Below are 22,487 nucleotides of genomic sequence, written 5' to 3'. Positions count from 1 at the left end.
GTTTATCGGGCAGCAATATACAGGCTGATTGAAAAGTAACTCCCTATTTTAAAATATTTAGAAATTATTTATTTATTGTAATATGTTTCTCAAATTTTTAGTGTTTGTTCCTTAATGTATGAGAATTTAATCTCTGTTGGTTTTTTTTCAGATTATTTTTTGTTTGAAATTCGGAAGCCCTACAAACATGGCTGGACGTCTTACCCTGCAGGAGCGTGCCCAGCTAGTGGTATGAAGATTGGTCTGATCTCTTTAAAAATATCCTCTGGTCTGATGAAGCGGTATTTCACATCGGTGAGTTTGTGAACCGTCACAACTGCTATTACTGGGCAGGAGAAGATCCTCGTGTTATTTCTGAAAAAACGCAATATCGGCCCAAGGTAACGGTGTGGTGTGGAATGACTTCGGAAAGGATTGTAGGTCCCTTAATTCTTCGCGATACCATGAATGCCAAAAGGTACCTCACCATGCTGCAAGACGAAATCTGGCCAATTATCAGTGCTTCGGAGAATGTTGAAGATTTGATTTTCATGCAAGATGGCGCTCCTCCACATTTTGCTATTGTTGTTCGTGAATGGCTGAATGCCCACTTCCCTGGGAGATGGATGGGTCGTCTTGGTCCGTATGAGTGGCCAGCCAGGAGCCCTGACTTAACACCATGTGACTTTTTTCTTTGGGGTTGGGTAAAAGTGCAAGTCTACTGTACCAAACCAACGACTTTGGAAGAACTTGAAGGGCGAATACGAGAAGTTATGTCTTCCATCCCACAAGAGTTCCTGGTGAAATCAGTTGATGCGGTTCCCGGGCGGCTTGAGAAGCTGGTGGCGAATTCTGGTGCCCATATCAAATTTTAAATAAAACGTCATGCTATACGCTTTCTTCTTATATCCATTTCTTGTAAAAATTATAGTTAAGAAATAAATTATAAGTATTTTAAAATAGGGAGTTACTTTTCAATCACCCTGTATATACACACATTATCCCAGAGCGTTTGCCCGGGAAAGGCGAGAGGGGCGTGGCCGGGCGTCCTGGCCGCGGCCTGGCAAGTCGAGGGCGGGCATGCCCGGGCATGCCCGGGCGTCCCGGACACGGCCTGGCAAGTCGAGAGCGGGCGTGGCCGGGCGTGCCCAGGCATGCCCGGGCGTCCCGGCCGAGGCCTGGCAAGTTGAGCGCGGGCCTGCCCGGGCGTCCTGGACGAGCCCGGCATGGTGGTCGCTCCGCGTCCTTGGTAGGTGCAAGGCGATTGTGTAAACCCAGCGGTAGCCGCTACATATATATATATATATATATATATATATATATATATATATATATATATATATATATATATATATATATATATATACACAAAGAATTAAGTTAAGCACCCCCCCCCCCCGTTTTTTTACAACCTCGCACATTACAAGTTTGTTGTCGTCAAAACAGTGTAATATACCCATGATATTGCTATATTTTCTGGAGAAGTGATATTATGGTCACATAAAAACATAACAATCATGCCGTTTTCAATATTTTATTCTGAATAATTTAAGGTGAAATTTTTTGGGAATTTTAGGCATATTTTCACCTCAATTTAAGTATGGAGCTATAGGTCCATCACGGACAGTGTGGATGACGTTTATGTTTTCTAACGTACAGTCATTGTTCTGAGAAGACCTCTAGCGATCTTTGCGTCAATAACGTGTGTAGGACCCACGTGATCGGATCACTGACTCAACCCTACGTCTCATAGACCCTGTAAGCCGTCGTATGCGTTGCTGTGGCAGGTTATTGTCATACCAATCATTATTTGATCTCACATACCTTAGAATATATGCCAATGTATACATATACACAAAGAATATATATTAGGGGGTGCTTACCTTAATTCGTTGTGTAGGGGTGCTTAACTTAATTCTTTGTGTATATATATATATATATATATATATATATATATATATATATATATATATATATATATATATACGTATATTATATATATATATATATATATATATATATATATATATATATATATATATATATATATATATATGTATATACAGGTGGTTATTTTCACTCATGTCAGGTGTTTTACCATAAGTCAACCATCACAATATAGGAATGGAACATCATCTTACATTCGATAAAAGTAACATCGTCATGACTATGGGTAAAATGAGGAATTACGAACGAACGTTTTCCCCTATTCAAAACTGACTGCAGATCTGCTCACCGACTTTATCGAGTTAGCATCAAACAGGGATGGATGAAGTAGCACGGACAGGTGTGCCTGGTGTAGGATGGAAGGAGATGGGACGTTTCAGAACGACCGTGAAAGAGGTATGGGAGGGGTCGGGCTGTCAGGGCGAGGCAAAGCGGCTGGAAGGGGAGGCCTCAAGACAGGAATCAGGAACTCAGATGGGGCAGAGCGTGGGAACGGCCACCTTGGCACAGGAAGCGGTACAGGTGTGTGGGTGATCCGGGTAAAGTAAGAAAATAAACTTTGGTAATCAATCCCCTCTGATCGGCTGCAGAATACGGTGAGGGAGAGTTTGGTGAGGGAGAGTTCGGTGAAGGAGAGATCGGTGAGGGGAGGGAGAGATCGGTGAGGGAGAGTTCGGTGAGGGAGAGATCGGTGAGGGAGATATCGGTGAGGGAGAGTTCGGTGAGGGAGAGTCGGGCACTCGGTGAGTGGACATGTACATTTTTTATTTGTCTCAATTCCTGTGATTTACACAATGAGAGTTTGTCCTGTGACTGGGTGAGTTATTTCTGAAGTTGAAGATTGTCCTGAGTCTTTGATCAGAGTTACATTGAAGTTTTTGCTGCAACTGAGGCTAAGGCTGAGATCACTTACTACCACCAGCAGAAAGATGTTGGGTACCCAGAGCTCATGTTGATACTGGGGCCCTGGAGCTCATGTTGATACTGGGCCCTGGAGCTCATGTTGATACTGGGCCCTGGAGCTCATGTTGATACTGGGGCCCTGGAGCTCATGTTGATACTGGGGCCCTGGAGCTCATGTTGATACTGGGCCCTGGAGCTCATGTTGATACTGGGGCCCTGGAGCTCATGTTGATACTGGGGCCCTGGAGCTCATGTTGATACTGAGCTCCTGGAGCTCATATTGACACTGGAGCCCTGGAGCTCATGTTGATACTGGGTCCCCAGAGCCATTTTGATACTGGGCCCCTGGAGCTCATGTTGATACTGGGGCCCTGAAAATCATGTTGATACTGGGGGCCCTGGAGCTCATGTTGATACTGGGCCCTCAGAGCCATTTTGATACTGGGCCCCTGGAGCTCATGTTGATACTGGGCTCCTGGAGCTCATGTTGATACTGGGCCCTGAAAATCATGTTGATACTGGGGGCTCTGGAGTTCATGTTGATACTGCGCCCCTGGAGCTCATGTTGATACTGGGCTCCTGGAGCTCATGTTGAAACTGGTCTCCTGGAGCTCATTTTGATACTGGGGCACTGGAGCTCATGTTGATACTGGGCTCCTGGAGCTCATGTTGATACTGGGGCCCTGAAGCTCATGTTGAAACTGGGCCCCCGGAGCTCATTTTGATACTGGGGCACTGGAGCTCATGTTGATACTGGGCTCCTGGAGCTCATGTTGATACTGGGGCCCTGAAGCTCATGTTGATACTGGGGCCCTGGAGCTCATGTTGATACTGGGGCCCTGGAGCTCATGTTGATACTGGTCTCCTGGAGCTCACATTGATACATGTACTGGGGTCCTGAAGCTCATGTTGATACTGGGCCCCCGGAGCTCATGTTGATACTGGACACTGTAGCTCTTGTTGATACTGGGCCCCTGGATCTCATGTTGATACTGGGCTCCTGGAGCCCAATTTGATGCTGGGTACCCAGAACTCTTATTGATGCTGGACACTGGAGCTCATTTTGAAGATGGACACTGGCGCTCATGTTGATGCTGGACACTGAAGCTCATGTTGATACTGGGCCCCTGGAGCTCATGTTGATACTGGGCTCCTGGAGCTCATTTTGATGCTGGACACTGGAGCTCATGTTGACACTGGGCCCCTGAAGCTCATGTTGATACTCGGCCGCTGGAGCTTATATTGATACTGGGCTCCTGGAGCTCATTTTGATGCTGGACACTGGAGCTCATGTTGAAGCTGGACACTGGAGCTCATGTTGAAGCTGGACACTGGCATTCATATTGAAGCTGGACACTGGAGCTCATGTTTATGCTGGGCCCCTGGAGCTCATGTTGATACTGGGCCCCTGGAGCTCATGTTGATACTGGGCTCCTGGAGCTCAATTTGATGCTGGGTACCCAGAGCTATTATTGATGCTGGACACTGGAGCTCTTATTGATGCTGGACACTGGTGCTCATGTTTATGCTGGGCCCCTGGAGGTCATGTTTATGCTGGGCCCCTGGAGCTCATGTTTACGCTGCGCTCCTGAAACTCATATTGATAATGGGCTCCTGCAGCTCGTGTTGATGCTGGACACTAGAGGTCATTTTGATGTTGGGTACCTGGAGCTCATATTGATATTGGGTTCCTGGAGCTCATGTTCATGCTGGGCCCCTGGAGCTCATGTTGAAGCTGGACACTGGAGCTCATGTTGATACTGGGCCCCTGGAGCTCATGTTGATGCTGGACACTGGAGCTCATGTTGATACTGGCCCCCCGGAGTTCATGCCACCAAAGGCCGATATAAAGTGTATATTGGGATATGGGGTCAGGCAGTGCTGCTGCCGGCCCACAGGTAAAAGGTAACCAGCATAAGAACAATAACTCCATAGCTTTCAATGTCCAACATGTTCCGAAGTCACCACTGAGAAGAACAGGCAGGTAGTGCCGGGTGTCCCATCCATTCCCTCCCCCCACCCCCAATCCAGGGCAGTGCGGGGTACCCGCTCCTCCCCCCTCTGGGCAGTGCCGGTTACCCACTCCCTCTCCCCTCTCCGGGCAATGCTGGGTACCCACTCCCTCGCTCCCACCCTTCCAGAGCAGTGCCGGGTGCCCAACCCCTCCCTCGCAGAGCAGTGCCGGGTGCCCACCCCCTCCCTCGCAGAGCAGTGCCGGGTACCCACTGCCACCTCCCAGAGCAGTGCCAGGTACCCCAGAGCAGTGTCGGGTACCCACTCCCCCCTCCCAGAGCAGTGCCGGGTACTCACCCCCCCTCCCAGACCAGTGCCGGGTACCCCCCCCCCCGAGCAGTGCCGGGTACCCACCCCCCCTCCCAGAGCAGTGCCGGGTACCCACCCCCCCCTCCCAGAGCAGTGCCGACCCCCCCCCCCAGAGCAGTGCTGGGTACCCCCCCCCCACCCCCGCCCCCCCAGAGCAGTGCCGGGTACCCACCCCCCACCCCCCCAGGGCAGTGCCGGGTACCCCCCCAGAGCAGTGCCGGGTACCCACCCCCCCACCCCCCAGAGCAGTGCCGGGTACCCCCCCCCCCCCACCCCCCCAGAGCAGTGCCGGGTACTCTTTGTTATCATAAATGTTGACTGATGTTCAATATTTATGAATATGGTTATTTCCACTTCAAAGCATTTTGTTGTGATTTCTCGTTGAGTTTGTCACCTGTGCCACTGTATTCCTGCCAGGTGGGCAGGGCCGACGTGTGGGCGGGCTATAAATTGGCAAAGTGAATGGTGGGAGGATCGTTGTGGGTGTGGAAAGGTGACAAAGGGTTGCGTGGTTGGAGGGTGTGGCAGACGAGTCGTGTTCCTCCGACAAGTCCTAACCTGCCACACATAGACAGTGTGTTTGACTTGTGTTCCTCTTTACATCGACATTTACCTGTTTTTAGACAACTCTTTACATCGACATTTACCTGTTTTTAGACTCCTCTTTACATCGACATTTACCTCTGTTTTTGGACTCCTCTTTACATCCACATTTACATCTGTTTGTGGACTCCTCTTTACATCCACATTTACCTGTTTTTGGACGCCTCTTTACATCCACATTTACATCTGTTTGTGGACTCCTCTTTACATCCACATTTACTTGTTTTTGGATGCCTCTTTACATCCACATTTACCTGTTTGTGGACTCCTCTTTACATCCACATTTACCTGTTTTTGGACGCCTCTTTACATCCACATTTACATCTGTTTGTGGACTCCTCTTTACATCCACATTTACTTGTTTTTGGATGCCTCTTTACATCCACATTTACCTGTTTTTGGACTCCTCTTTACATCCACATTTACTTGTTTTTGGATGCCTCTTTACATCCACATTTACCTGTTTTTGGACTCCTCTTTACATCCACATTTACCTGTTTTTGGACTCCTCTTTACATCCACATTTACCTGTTTTTAGACTCCTATTTACATCCACATTTACCTCTGTTTTTGGACTCCCCTTTACATCCACATTTACCACTGTTTTTGGACTCTGATTTACATCCACATTTATCTCTGTTTTTGGACTCCGCTTTACATCCACATTTACTTGTTTTTGGACTCTGATTTACATCCACATTTATCTCTGTTTTTGGACTCCTCTTTACATCCACATTTACCTGTTTTTGGACTCCTATTTACATCCATATTTACCTGTTTTTGGACTCCTATTTACATCCACATTTACCTGTTTTTGGTCTCCTATTTACATCCACATTTACCTGTTTTTGGACTCTTATTTACATCCACATTTACCTGTTTTTGGACTCCTCGTTACATCCACATTTACCTGTTTTTGGACTCTTATTTACATCCACATTTACCTGTTTTTGGACTCCACTTTACATCCACATTTACTTGTTTTTGGACTCTGATTTACATCCACATTTATCTCTGTTTTTGGACTCCTCTTTACATCCACATTTACTTGTTTTGGACTCCTCTTTACATCCACATTTACCTCTGTTTTTGGACTCTGATTTACATCCACATTTATCTCTGTTTTTGGACTCTGCTTTACATCCACATTTACTTGTTTTTGGACTCTGATTTACATCCACATTTATCTCTGTTTTTGGACTCCTCTTTACATCCACATTTACTTGTTTTTGGACTCCTATTTACATCCACATTTATCTCTGTTTTGGACTCCTCTTTACATTCACATTTATCTCTGTTTTTAGACTCCTCTTTACATCCACATTTACCTGTTTTTGGAGTCCTCTTTGCATCCACAATTACCACTGTTTTTGGACTCCTCTTTACATCCACATTTACCTGTTTTTAGACTCCTAGTTACATCCACATTTATCTCTGTTTTTGGACTCCTATTTACATCCACATTTACCTGTTTTTGGTCTCCTATTTACATCCACATTTACCTGTTTTTGGACTCCTATTTACATCCACATTTACCTGTTTTTGGTCTCCTATTTACATCCACATTTACCCTTTTTTTTGAATCCTATTTACATCCACATTTACCTGTTTTTGGACTCCTATTTACATCCACATTTACCTCTGTTTTTGGACTCTGATTTACATCCACATTTACCACTGTTTTTGGACTCCTCTTCACATCCACATTTACCTGTTTTTAGACTCCTAGTTACATCCACATTTATCTCTGTTTTTGGACTCCTTTTTACATCCAAATTTATCTCTGTTTTTGGACTCCTCTTTACATCCACATTTACCACTGTTTTTGGACTCCTCTTTACATCTACATTTACCTCTGTTTTGGGGCTCCTAGTTACATCCACATTTATCTCTGTTTTTGGACTCCTATTTACATCCACATTTACCTGTTTTTGGTCTCCTATTTACATCCACATTTACCTGTTTTTGGACTCCTATTTACATCCACATTTACCTGTTTTTGGTCTCCTATTTACATCAACATTTACCCTTTTTTTGGAATCCTATTTACATCCACATTTACCTCTGTTTTTGGACTCCTATTTACATCCATATTTACCTGTTTTTGGACTCCTATTTACATCCACATTTACCTGTTTTTGGTCTCCTATTTACATCCACATTTACCTGTTTTTGGACTCCTCTTTACATCCACATTTACCTGTTTTTGGACTCTGATTTACATCCACATTTATCTCTGTTTTTGGACTCCTCTTTACATCCACATTTACCTCTGTTTTTGTACTCTGATTTACATCCACATTTATCTCTGTTTTTGGACTCCGCTTTACATCCACATTTACTTGTTTTTGGACTCTGATTTACATCCACATTTATCTCTGTTTTTCGACTCCTCTTTACATCCACATTTACTTGTTTTTGGACTCCTCTTTACATCCACATTTACCTCTGTTTTTGGACTCCTCTTTACATCCACATTTACCTGTTTTTGGACTCTGATTTACATCCACATTTATCTCTGTTTTTGGACTCCTCTTTACATCCACATCTACCTCTGTTTTTGGACTCTGATTTACATCCACATTTATCTCTGTTTTTGGACTCCGCTTTACATCCACATTTACTTGTTTTTGGACTCTGATTTACATCCACATTTACCTGTTTTTGGACTCCTATTTACATCCATATTTACCTGTTTTTGGACTCCTATTTACGTCCACATTTACCTGTTTTTGGTCTCCTATTTACATCCACATTTACCTGTTTTTGGACTCCTATTTACATCCACATTTACCTGTTTTTTGACTCCTCTTTACATCCACATTTACCTGTTTTTGGACTCTGATTTACATCCACATTTATCTCTGTTTTTGGACTCCTCTTTGCATCCACATTTACCTCTGTTTTTGGACTCTGATTTACATCCACATTTATCTCTGTTTTTGGACTCTGCTTTACATCCACATTTACTTGTTTTTGGACTCTGATTTACATCCACATTTACTTGTTTTTGGACTCCTCTTTACATCCACATTTACCTCTGTTTTTGGACTCCTCTTTACATCCACATTTACCTGTTTTTGGACTCTGATTTACATCCACATTTATCTCTGTTTTTGGACTCCTCTTTACATCCACATTTACTTGTTTTTGGACTCCTCTTTACATCCACATTTACCTCTGTTTTTGGACTCCTCTTTACATCCACATTTACCTGTTTTTGGACTCTGATTTACATCCACATTTATCTCTGTTTTTGGACTCCGCTTTACATCCACATTTACTTGTTTTTGGACTCTGATTTACATCCACATTTACCTGGTTTTGGTCTCCTATTTACATCCACATTTACCTGTTTTTGGACTCTTATTTACATCCACATTTACCTGTTTTTGGACTCCTCGTTACATCCACATTTACCTGTTTTTGGTCTCCTATTTACATCCACATTTACCTGTTTTTGGACTCTTATTTACATCCACATTTACCTGTTTTTGGACTCCTATTTACATCCACATTTACCTGTTTTTGGTCTCCTATTTACATCCACATTTACCTGTTTTTGGACTCTTATTTACATCCACATTTACCTGTTTTTGGACTCCACTTTACATCCACATTTACTTGTTTTTGGACTCCGCTTTACATCCACATTTACTTGTTTTTGGACTCTGATTTACATCCACATTTATCTCTGTTTTTGGATTCCTCTTTACATCCACATTTACCTGTTTTTGGACTCCTATTTACATCCATATTTACCTGTTTTTGGACTCCTATTTACATCCACATTTACCTGTTTTTGGACTCCTCGTTACATCCACATTTACCTGTTTTTGGTCTCCTATTTACATCCACATTTATCTCTGTTTTTGGACTCCTCTTTACATCCACATTTAGCACTGTTTTTGGACTCCTCTTTACATCCACATTTACTTGTTTTTGGACTCTGATTTACATCCACATTTATCTCTGTTTTTGGACTCCTTTTTACATCCACATTTATCTCTGTTTTTTGACTCCTCTTTACATCCACATTTAGCACTGTTTTTGGACTCCTCTTTACATCTACATTTACCTCTGTTTTTGGGCTCCTAGTTACATCCACATTTATCTCTGTTTTTGGACTCCTTTACGTCCACATTTACCTGTTTTTGGACTCCTATTTACATCCACATTTATCTCTGTTTTTGGACTCCTCTTTACATCCACATTTACCTGTTTTTGGACTCCTATTTACATCCATATTTACCTGTTTTTGGACTCCTATTTACATCCACATTTACCTGTTTTTGGTCTCCTATTTACATCCACATTTACCTGTTTTTGGACTCTTATTTACATCCACATTTACCTGTTTTTGGACTCCTCGTTACATCCACATTTACCTGTTTTTGGACTCTTATTTACATCCACATTTACCTGTTTTTGGACTCCACTTTACATCCACATTTACTTGTTTTTGGACTCTGATTTACATCCACATTTATCTCTGTTTTTGGACTCCTCTTTACATCCACATTTACTTGTTTTTGGACTCCTCTTTACATCCACATTTACCTCTGTTTTTGGACTCTGATTTACATCCACATTTACCACTGTTTTTGGACTCCTCTTCACATCCACATTTACCTGTTTTTAGACTCCTAGTTACATCCACATTTATCTCTGTTTTTGGACTCCTTTTTACATCCAAATTTATCTCTGTTTTTGGACTCCTCTTTACATCCACATTTACCACTGTTTTTGGACTCCTCTTTACATCTACATTTACCTCTGTTTTGGGGCTCCTAGTTACATCCACATTTATCTCTGTTTTTGGACTCCTATTTACATCCACATTTACCTGTTTTTGGTCTCCTATTTACATCCACATTTACCTGTTTTTGGACTCCTATTTACATCCACATTTACCTGTTTTTGGTCTCCTATTTATATCAACATTTACCCTTTTTTTGGAATCCTATTTACATCCACATTTACCTCTGTTTTTGGACTCCTATTTACATCCATATTTACCTGTTTTTGGACTCCTATTTACATCCACATTTACCTGTTTTTGGTCTCCTATTTACATCCACATTTACCTGTTTTTGGACTCCTCTTTACATCCACATTTACCTGTTTTTGGACTCTGATTTACATCCACATTTATCTCTGTTTTTGGACTCCTCTTTACATCCACATTTACCTCTGTTTTTGTACTCTGATTTACATCCACATTTATCTCTGTTTTTGGACTCCGCTTTACATCCACATTTACTTGTTTTTGGACTCTGATTTACATCCACATTTATCTCTGTTTTTCGACTCCTCTTTACATCCACATTTACTTGTTTTTGGACTCCCCTTTACATCCACATTTACCTCTGTTTTTGGACTCCTCTTTACATCCACATTTACCTGTTTTTGGACTCTGATTTACATCCACATTTATCTCTGTTTTTGGACTCCTCTTTACATCCACATTTACCTCTGTTTTTGGACTCTGATTTACATCCACATTTATCTCTGTTTTTGGACTCCGCTTTACATCCACATTTACTTGTTTTTGGACTCTGATTTACATCCACATTTACCTGTTTTTGGACTCCTATTTACATCCATATTTACCTGTTTTTGGACTCCTATTTACGTCCACATTTACCTGTTTTTGGTCTCCTATTTACATCCACATTTACCTGTTTTTGGACTCTGATTTACATCCACATTTATCTCTGTTTTTGGACTCCTCTTTACATCCACATTTACCTCTGTTTTTGGACTCTGATTTACATCCACATTTATCTCTGTTTTTGGACTCCGCTTTACATCCACATTTACTTGTTTTTGGACTCTGATTTACATCCACATTTATCTCTGTTTTTGGACTCTGCTTTACATCCACATTTACTTGTTTTTGGACTCTGATTTACATCCACATTTACTTGTTTTTGGACTCCTCTTTACATCCACATTTACCTCTGTTTTTGGACTCCTCTTTACATCCACATTTACCTGTTTTTGGACTCTGATTTACATCCACATTTATCTCTGTTTTTGGACTCCTCTTTACATCCACATTTACTTGTTTTTGGACTCCTCTTTACATCCACATTTACCTCTGTTTTTGGACTCCTCTTTACATCCACATTTACCTGTTTTTGGACTCTGATTTACATCCACATTTATCTCTGTTTTTGGACTCCGCTTTACATCCACATTTACTTGTTTTTGGACTCTGATTTACATCCACATTTATCTCTGTTTTTGGACTCCTCTTTACATCCACATTTACCTGTTTTTGGACTCCTATTTACATCCATATTTACCTGTTTTTGGACTCCTATTTACATCCACATTTACCTGTTTTTGGTCTCCTATTTACATCCACATTTACCTGTTTTTGGACTCTTATTTACATCCACATTTACCTGTTTTTGGACTCCTCGTTACATCCACATTTACCTGTTTTTGGTCTCCTATTTACATCCACATTTACCTGTTTTTGGACTCTTATTTACATCCACATTTACCTGTTTTTGGACTCCTATTTACATCCACATTTACCTGTTTTTGGTCTCCTATTTACATCCACATTTACCTGTTTTTGGACTCTTATTTACATCCACATTTACCTGTTTTTGGACTCCACTTTACATCCACATTTACTTGTTTTTGGACTCTGATTTACATCCACATTTATCTCTGTTTTTGGACTCTTCTTTACATCCACATTTATCTCTGTTTTTGGACTCCTAGTTACATCCACATTTATCTCTGTTTTTGGACTCCTCTTTACATCCACATTTACCTGTTTTTGGACTCCTATTTACATCCACATTTACCTGTTTTTGGACTCCTCTTTGCATCCACATTTACCTGTTTTTGGACTCTGATTTACATCCACATTTATCTCTGTTTTTGGACTCCTCTTTTCATCCACATTTACCTCTGTTTTTGGACTCTGATTTACATCCACATTTATCTCTGTTTTTGGACTCCTCTTTACATCCACATTTACCTCTGTTTTTGGACTCTGATTTACATCCACATTTATCTCTGTTTTTGGACTCCGATTTACATCCACATTTACTTGTTTTTGGACTCTGATTTACATCCACATTTATCTCTGTTTTTGGACTCCTCTTTACATCCACATTTACATGTTTTTGGACTCCTATTTACATCCATATTTACCTGTTTTTGGACTCCTATTTACATCCACATTTACCTGTTTTTGGTCTCCTATTTACATCCACATTTACCTGTTTTTGGACTCCTATTTACATCCACATTTACCTGTTTTTGGACTCTGATTTACATCCACATTTATCTCTGTTTTTGGACTCCTATTTACATCCATATTTACCTGTTTTTGCACTCCTATTTACATCCACATTTACCTGTTTTTGGTCTCCTATTTACATCCACATTTACCTGTTTTTGGACTCCTATTTACATCCACATTTACCCGATTTTGGACTCCTCTTTACATCCACATTTACCTGTTTTTGGACTCTGATTTACATCAACATTTATCTCTGTTTTTGGACTCCTCCTTACATGCACATTTATCTCTGTTTTTGGACTCCACTTTACATCCACATTTACTTGTTTTTGGACTCTGATTTACTTCCACATTCATCTCTGTTTTTGGACTCCTCTTTACATCCACATTTACTTGTTTTTGGACTCCTCTTTACATCCACATTTACCTCTGTTTTTGGACTCTGATTTACATCCACATTTACTTGTTTTTGGACTCCTATTTACATCCACATTTATCTCTGTTTTTGGACTCCTCTTTACATCCACATTTACTTGTTTTTGGACTCATATTTACATCCATATTTACCTGTTTTTGGACTCTGATTTACATCCACATTTATCTCTGTTTTTGGACTCCTAGTTACATCCACATTTATCTCTGTTTTTGGACTCCGAGATACTTCCACATTTATCTCTGTTTTTGGACTCCTCTTTACATCCACATTTATCTCTGTTTTTGGACTCTGATTTACATCCACATTTATCTCTGTTTTTGGACTCCGCTTTACATCCACATTTACCTCTGTTTTTGGACTCTGATTTACATCCACATTTACTTGTTTTTGGACTCCTATTTACATCCACATTTACCTCTGTTTTTGGACTCCTCTTTCCATCCACATTTACTTGTTTTTGAACCCCTCTTTACATCCACATTTACCTGTTTTTGGACTCGTCTTTACATCCACATTTACCTCTGTTTTTGGACTCCTCTTTACACCCACAGTTACCACTGTTTTGGACTCCTCTTTACATCCACATTTACTTGTTTTTGAGCCCCTCTTTACATCCACATTTACCTGTTTTTGGACTCCTCTTTACATCCACATTTACCTCTGTTTTGGACTCCTCTTTACACCCACAGTTACCACTGTTTTGGACTCAAGTGAGCCCGCTCTGTTTCGTGCACTGTGGCCCATATTTAGTTAGTTATCTATTTTGTTACTGATATGAGTTTAATAAAGAAAGAGGTCAAGTAAGATTTCAGACATTTAATTTCATACAACAGATGATCCTCAGATGTTACTGCAAATCCAAGAACGTCTAACATTTCCATGAAGATATACCTGGAGGTCTGCATTGTAATCGGTGCATGCCTTCCATCACGTCCCTATTAAAATGTACTTGTATCATGTGACCTTTTGGCTTTCTCTTCTCTGCAAGGGTATCTCTATTCTAGACTGTGAAAATTCCAGGCCTTTTTAACAAAAAATTTCTGAAGGAGCGAGGCTCATGGAAGAGCAAGGTGAAATCGACAGTGGGGCTGGCGTACAATTTCTTGAAATTCTAGGCCTCAGCTTCAGCCTTTCCAGAGCCGACCGCATAGGAAAGCTGGACTCCAAAGTGAGCCGCAGGCTTGAATCCTCCATCAATCTAACTCTTTCCTCTGAAAATCCAATCTACCCACAGTCTACCATGACTTTGTCTGTAGCTCAATGGATTACTGCTCTCCACTATGGGCTGGTGCCCCATCACGTCTGTCTCTCCTGGAGTCTGCAAGGCTAAATTGGTCGTGCGAGTAGTGTGGCGACACTCACGCACAACCGGCAGGGGATAAACGAACAGCAAATGAAGAGTGGCACGGAGAAGGGGAGGAACCAGTGAAATCAGCAGAGAGCTGGTTTAGGATTGGTTAGTGGGGGTAATAAAAATCATGGGTCAGGATGGGAGATGACATGAGGTGGTGTTGCATTGCTTGCTGGAAGCGTGAGATGGGCCAACCTCTGGAAGGCGGTTACATATAGACGGGAGAAATGAGGTATGAAAGAGGTAAGGTGTGCAGTCAGCGTGGACTCTGGAAGTTTAATGAGGAGGGGATTACTGGAAGAACGTGCGCATGATGGAGTTTCTGGGAAGACAGAGGGCGCAGGGAGCAATGTCGGAGAATAGACGGTAGGAAAAAGAGAGACCACCGACCCGCATGCGATGTGAAAGCAACAGACCTGGTGCTTCGGCCTATTCCATTCCCCCATTTACGAGTGACCCTTGCCAGAGGAGAGTATTTCTTTTTTTTTCTTCTTTTTTTTGTATACTGAATCGAGGCTCGTGAAAGAGCTGGCATTTATTTCACAAACAAATCAACCAGACAAACAAAATATATAAAAAGAGGGAGCGGAAGACAAGATGGGGAGAGAAGGGGAGACACACAAACACAACATTTGAGAGCAGGGAGATGTGTGGGAGGGAGAGGGCTTGGGGGGAGGAGGCGTGGGAAGGGGGGGGGGGAGGTGGGAGAAGTATAAAACACAAGGACACCAAGGACTTCCAGGACAGAAGTTGGTATTTCAAAAAAGTGGATTTGGGGTGAAATTAGCAGGCGTAGAAAAGATCAAGGTTTTGGATGGGGGAAGATAAGAGATGGTGGTGAACAGCTGTTTTAAAGACCTGGAGGGTGGAGTGGGATTGAAGAGAGTGAGGGAGTGTGTTCCAGAGGCGGGAGAAAAGAGGAATGAAGGAGTGAAGGTGAGCAGAGAGTCTTGATTTTGGCAGTTTAACCATAAGAGGGTTGCAGGCAGATCTTGTGCGACCTGTAGGCATATTTGGGGGACAGAGCCCAGAGAGAGCTGGGGGGGCAAGGGCAGAGAGGAGTCGGTAGAAGACGGAAAGACCACCTACCTGCCTGCGGTGAGTGAGTGAAAGGCCCATGGAGTTAGCTTCATCGCGGGAGATTCCAATGATTCTGAACGTTTTGGTTTCAACAGCGCGAAGGCGAGCTAGGTGTGAGGCAGGAGCACCAGCCCAGAGGGGAGAGCAGTATTCCATTGAGCTGCGGATGAAAGCCTTGTATGTGGTGAGGAGCTCAGGTGTGCCAAGGAAGGACTTCGCACGACGGAGGATGCCCAGTCGGCGACTGGCTTTGGAGGCCAGATTTGAAATGTGGTTTTCCCAGGAAAGATCATGGCAGATAGTGAGACCCAAAAGCTTGAGTGACAGAGCTTCTTGGAGAGGATTATTCAGAAAGTGGATGGGAGGGTTGTCCAGTCGGTCTGAGGTCTGAGTTCTGATTTGAGGCCGTTTGCTACTTGGTAAAAAAAACAAACATTTTTGACAAGTATGTTGATCACTCCTATTTGTGTTTGTTTATCTGTCCGCTCACTTATATTTGCGTACAGGTCACAATTTTAAACCGATCTTCACAAAACTTCACCAAATGGCAGAGTTCGTGGTCCGACAAAATCCTTTATATTTTTGAGGTCAAAAGGTCAACATAGGCCAAAGGTCAACCACTTTTTTCAAATTTCTAAAATCCTAAATTTTCATCCGATTGACTTGAAATTTGAATAGGACTTTCATATCAACTAATTGAATTCAACCACCAACTATTTTGGAGATCAGCGTAGGCCAAAAGGTCAACATAGACCAAAGTTCAACCACTTTTTTCCAAATCTCTTAAATCCTCAATTTTCATCCGATTGACTTGAAATGTGAATAGGATTTGCATATCAGCGAACTGAAACCAACCACCAATTATTTTGAAGTTAACATAGGTCATAAGTTCAACATAGGCCAAAAGGTCAACATAGGGAAAATTTCTAAAATTGTCAATTTTCATCCGATTAACTTAAACTTTGAAGACGATTTGCATATCAGGTCACTGAATCCAACCACTAATTATTTGTGAGGTCAAAAGGATGCTCTACTGAGTGCCATTCCACTTTGTTCTGTTTTGCCAAGTGTCGCTCTATGAGTGATTTTTCATTTGTCTGTCTGTCCGCACAGAATGTGAGTATACTTTTCTCTGCAACCGTTGGTCTGTAATTGCCAAGAATTTTTCACCATAGTAGCACCTCCTCCTGTAGCTTTTTTATTAATAATTATGACGTCATAGGTCACGTGCTATGGGCGCCATCTTGGAAAACCGAAAAACTTTGCACCTCCATATCTCCGAAAGTGCCTCACGGAAAAAAATCGAAACATGGCTCCTTGTCAAGTACTACCATGGGGAACAACATATTCATGATGATATCATTGGTGCCTTCATTATGACATCATAATTCGACAAGTAGAACGCTTGATCCGATCAGTTTGAAATTTATTGAGCATGATCGATACAAAAATTGTATGGAATAATTAAATTGATGACGTCATCGGTCACGTGGTTCAGCAGCAATATTGGATTGAACATAAATCGATGTCGTCAATAAATCACACAAATACAGCAGATAATAAACACACAAACACATCCTGGCGAGGATCTGTTTCTTGTTGACGTTTTGCGGATGGAAACCGATGAGGGGCATTCAGAACGCACGGTTTTTTTTTTTTGGGTTTTTTTTTTTGTATACAAGATCGAGGCTCGTGAAAGAGCTAACATTAATCACACAAAAAGTCAAACCGACACACAAAACACAAAAAACAAGGGGAGTGGCAGACAGGATGGGGAGAGAGGGGGAAGGACACAAACACAACATTTGAGAGCAGGGACATCGGGAGGACTTGGGGGGAGGTGGGAGAGGTATAAAACATATGAACACTGCAAGGACTATGGGGTGAATTAGCGGGGGTAGAAAAGATCAAAGTTTTGGATGGGGGAGGATAAGAGATGGTGGTGAACAGCTGTTTTAAAGAAATGAAGGGAAGGACTGGGATTGAAGGGAGTGGGGGAGTTTGTTCCAGAGGCGGGAGAAAAGAGGAATGAAAGAGTGAAGGTGAGCAGAGAGTCTTGATTTTGGCAGTTTAACCATAAGAGGGTTGCATGCAGATCTTGTGCGACCTGAAGGAATATTGGGGGGGACAGAGCACTGAGAGAGCTGGGGGAGCAAGGCCGGAGAGGAGTCGGTAGAAGACAGAAAGACCACCAACCTGCCTGCGGTGAGTGAGTGAAAGGCCCTCGGAGTTAACTTCATCGCGGGAGATTCCAATGATTCTGAAAGCTTTGGCCTCAACAGCGTGAAGCCGAGATAGGTGTGAGGCAGGAGCACCAGCCCAGAGGGGGGAACAGTATTCCATTGAGCTGTGGATGAAAGCCTTGTACGTGGTGAGGAGCTCAGGTGTGCCAAGGAAGGACTTCGCACGACGGAGGATGCCCAGTCGGCGACTGGCTTTGGAGGCCAGCTTGGAAATGTGGTTTTCCCAAGAAAGATCATGGCAGATAGTGAGACCCAAAAGCTTGAGCGACAGAACTTCTTGGAGAGGATTGTTGAGAAAGTAGATGGGAGGGTTGTCCAGTCGATCCTTTCGGAGAGACGAAGTGAGAGTGTGAGATTTGTCAGGATTGAAAGACATGTTCCACTTGTTTGCCCAGTCTGTGATTTTGTCCAGGTCTGCAGAGAGCGAGGAGGCTGCAGACTGCCGATCTGAGGGAAGAGGAATGGAGCGACAGAGAGTGGAGTCATCAGCAAAGAGATAGAGAGGATTTTCCAGAGAGTCGGAGAGATCATTGATGAAGACCAGAAAAAGCACAGGGCCCAGAACACTGCCTTGGGGAACTCCAGCCTGAACAAGAAGGGGAGATGAGAGAAACCCATTCAGGGCCACACGTTGCCTACGACTAGAGAGGAAGTCCGCAAGCCATGAGTGGAGATTTTCATGGATACCATAGGAGGAGAGTTTGGTGAGTGCATAATTTTGGATGTGCATAAGATACAGTAGTCAAAGAAATACCAAGTTTTTATTTTTCACTATATGTTTTACATCAATAATATATTTTTTATCACTATAGTTATACATACAGTACATATAATGAAAAAAGAACCTCTAAAATCCTTGGAGTTTACTGGGTAATTTATTCTTACAACTTGTATAACTTCCCACTTGTGGTTTACCTGTTTCTTGTGGTTTACCTGTTTCTTGTGGTAGTCGGGGTTATCGTTACAATCCACATCCTAACTGTCACCAATTAAATCGTTTCACAACAGCTGCATTTCCTTCCAACTGCCTTGTAGCGTTTACTCTGCAGACGTCACAAAGATGGAACCGTGCCAGAAAAGAGGCGCAGAGGGAGCAGTCAGTATGCCAGGCACACATGTGGCCTTGTTGCATTTTCGTTTGTGCTCTTTCTGCTTGTTGATGAACTTCACTAGTAGTTAAACAAACACCTTTTGATCTGGCATTTGATGGAAGCGTTTCTGCATCACTTGTTTTGCCTCTATTAACATAAGGAGGTTTTGCGCTTCCCTGATACTCTCATCGGTAGCAAACCTTTGTTCAGTCACTGCATCGTCAATGAACCTGGGTTTATTTCATTATTAACATTGCTGCTTTCACGATCTTTTTCCCACCACTTTTTATTGATGGATAGAGGTACGTTAATCAATGAAATGTTGCATTAAATTATCCTTTTGGGGTATGATTGTTACCAGACAGGCATTGGGCAGCAGAATCATCTGGAGGCGGAGCAGGTTAAAGGTGGAGGTGGAGCGGATTGGAGGTGTATGTGGATATGGAGTGGGTTGGAGACAGTGGTAGACGGATGTAGAGGTGGGGTGTGCTGGACATGGATGTGGAATGGATAGGATGTGGAGATCGAGCAGGGTGGATCTAGATATCGAGCAGGGTGGATGTGGAGGTGGGGTGTGCTGGATGTGGATGTGGAGATGGAGTAGGGTGGAGGTGGAGGTGAGGTGTGCTGAATGTGGATGTGGAGATGGAGCAGGGTGGAGGTGGAGGTGGGGTGTGCTGGATGTGGATGTGGAGATGGAGCAGGGTGGAGGTGGAGGTGGGGTGTGCTGGATGTGGATGTGAATATAGAGATGGAACGGGTTGGATGTGCAGGTGGAGATGGAGCAGGTTGGAGATGGAGCAGGTTGGAGATGGAGGTGGTGTATTGGATGTAGAGGTGCAGTGTGGTGGAGATGGAGCAGTTTGGAGATGGAGGTGAAGTGTGTTGGATATAGAGGTGCATTGTGGTGGAACTGAAGCTGGAGCAGGTTGGAGATGGAGGTGCAGTGTGTTGGATATAGAGGTGCATTGTGGTGGAACTGGAGCTGGAGCAGGTTGGAGATGGAGGTGCAGTGTGGTAGAGTTGCAAATGAAGCAGGTTGGAGGTGAAGTGTGTTGGATGTAGAGGTGCATTGTGGTGGAGCTGGAGCTGGAGCAGGTTGGAGATGGAGGTGCAGTGTGGTAGAGTTGCAAATGAAGCAGGTTGGAGGTGAAGTGTGTTGGATGTAGCAGTGCCGTGGGGTGGAGGTGGAGATGGAGCAGGTTTTTTTATTTTTATTTTTTCCATACAAAATTTGTGCTCATGGAAAATTTAGAACACAGAACAGACCAGGACGTAACAGAAGAAGGAGAACATTGCGAAAAGATGGGAAATACACCAACCACAGATCGAGGGACAATAGGTGCGTGGACAAACTGGGTATAAGCTGAAGCACAGCAAGAGGAGGAAGAGAAAATTGGGGACGAATTAGAAATCAAACAAATAATGAAAACATTGTGTGGGGAAGAGGAGTGTAAAAACATTGTGTGGAAGCATTGTGTGGAATAATCTCGTGTGCCCAATTCATCTCGGAATTTCCCTATCGTACCTGAGCATACCCAATGAGTATTGGACCCTGAAATGATAGAGACAGTTCTATCTGGCCTAGACCCTGCGTTCAAGGTGGTTGGCTTAAGATCATAGGGTCTTCAGGTTGAGGCCCTGTCGTTCCGTTGAAATAACACCGTAACATGCAGGTGGGTTGACTTAACCTGTCATCCTTCCGAGGTCCACAAAATGAGTAGCAGCTTACCATTCCAGTATCCTGCATCGGAGTGGCGATCCATCCAGATTTGTGCCCAATGGCCAAATGAAACTGCCTCGGCAATCCTATGCACTTCACAGCGTGAAAGGAATGGTTATTATTATTATTATGGTTTGACCCTGCTTTCGCCGATGGGCTCAAATGACATCAGTGCCCATGTGTCTCAAATCCTGCTCATCCTCAATATTAAACAAGAGGGTAGAACCGTCTTCCTGAACATATCTCAGAGATTCATTGCAGTCTGGCATCCTGCTTTGCTTGCCAAGCTCTCTACCTGTGGCACAGAAACCCACCTTCATTCCTGACTTCCTCTACTCACACAGTTAACGTGTTGCAATCAATGGAACCCTCTCATCCCCTTGCACAGTGGAGGCTGGCATTCCTCAAGGGAGCATTTTGGGCCCCGTCTTCTTCCTCATCGATATACATGAGCTTGATGATGGTCTGGAGACCCCCTCTCTTCCTTTTTGCCAATGACTTCATATCGTGTCATGCAGTACCCCATTCCTGTGCTCGGTAGACAGCAGCTGCCTGCCTCTCTGTCTCTGTCTCTGTGTGTCTCTGTGTGTCTCTCTGTGTGTCTCTCTTTCTGTCGCCCCCTGCCGGCTGTTGCGTTTTGGGTGTGGCGTCATGGCGGCTGTGAGCCACTGCTCTGTGTTGTGGTGAGTCCTTTGTGTGTTTTTTCTCCTCTCCTGCCCTTCCCCTCCCTCTGCTTTTCCATCCTGTGTGCTTTGGCGTTTTGGAGAGAGAACGAGAGAGAGAGAGAATGAGAGAGAGAGAGAACGAGAGAGAGAGAGAACGAGAGAGAGAACGAGAGAACACGAGAGAGAGAACGAGAGAGAGAACGAGAGAGAGAACGAGAGAACACGAGAGAGAACACGAGAGAGAACGAGAGAACGAGAGAACGGTCCGGTGTTGAGAGGGTCCTAAGCCGGCGGTCTGGTATGGCCGCCGGGGGGAAGTCTTTTCTTCACTTTGTGGCTGTGTTTAATGGCTTTAGGCTATAGGAGTAGAGCTGATCTGTTTGTTGGTGTTCGACAAACAGTGGGTTTTCTCGGTTCTTGGCTACGAACTTTTCTTTGGTCGAGTTAGAATGGCGGGCGAACGTTTCCGCATTGATACGTACGAATCGCTAACTCGTAAACACGGGCTAGCTTGTGTTCCTCCCAACGAGGTGGAAATTAACGACGTGCTTTCCGCCATTGTAAACATCGTCGGTGCACACAGTATTCGCGCTGCCTCTCGTATGAATAGGAAATTCGTCGTGTTTTTGTCCGAGGAGCACATGGTAGCGAGTGTAGTCGAGCAAGGCTTGTTCATTGAGCCGAACACGTTCCTCTCTGTGTTCGCTTTACAAGCCCCGACGGTAAAGATTAACATCAGTAATATTGTAGCGGCTGCCGCTGAGTTTTCACAATCGCCTTGCACCTATCAAGGACGCGGAGCGATCACCATGCCGGGCTCGTCCAGGACGCCCAGGCTCGCCCTCAACTTGCCAGGCCGCAGCCAGGACGCTGG

General features: G+C 43.4%; 1 protein-coding gene across 2 annotated transcripts in view; it reads left to right on the top strand.

Moving 5' to 3' along the window:
* The first annotated feature begins 2,401 nt into the window (after positions 1-2,401).
* LOC137438536 (unconventional myosin-XVI) overlaps positions 2,402-22,487 on the top strand; it is a 367,125-nt gene continuing 347,039 nt past the window's right edge. The window contains exon 1 of one of the 2 annotated variants that reach the window (XM_068133664.2): positions 2,402-2,669. Coding sequence is in view for 1 of the 2 variants with exons in the window: in XM_068133663.2 (XP_067989764.2) it covers positions 18,814-18,838 (25 nt within the window). In the remaining variant the exon portion in view is untranslated. Of the gene's footprint in view, positions 2,670-18,713; positions 18,839-22,487 lie in introns of those variants that run through there. The other variant, XM_068133663.2, reaches the window with a different exon arrangement.

The sequence above is a fragment of the Myxine glutinosa genome, chromosome 13 (assembly GCF_964187855.1).
Source record: "Myxine glutinosa chromosome 13, kmMyxGlut1.1, whole genome shotgun sequence".
In the NCBI taxonomy this organism is placed as follows: domain Eukaryota; kingdom Metazoa; phylum Chordata; class Myxini; order Myxiniformes; family Myxinidae; genus Myxine; species Myxine glutinosa.
This window is presented reverse-complemented; position numbering and strand designations above follow the sequence as displayed.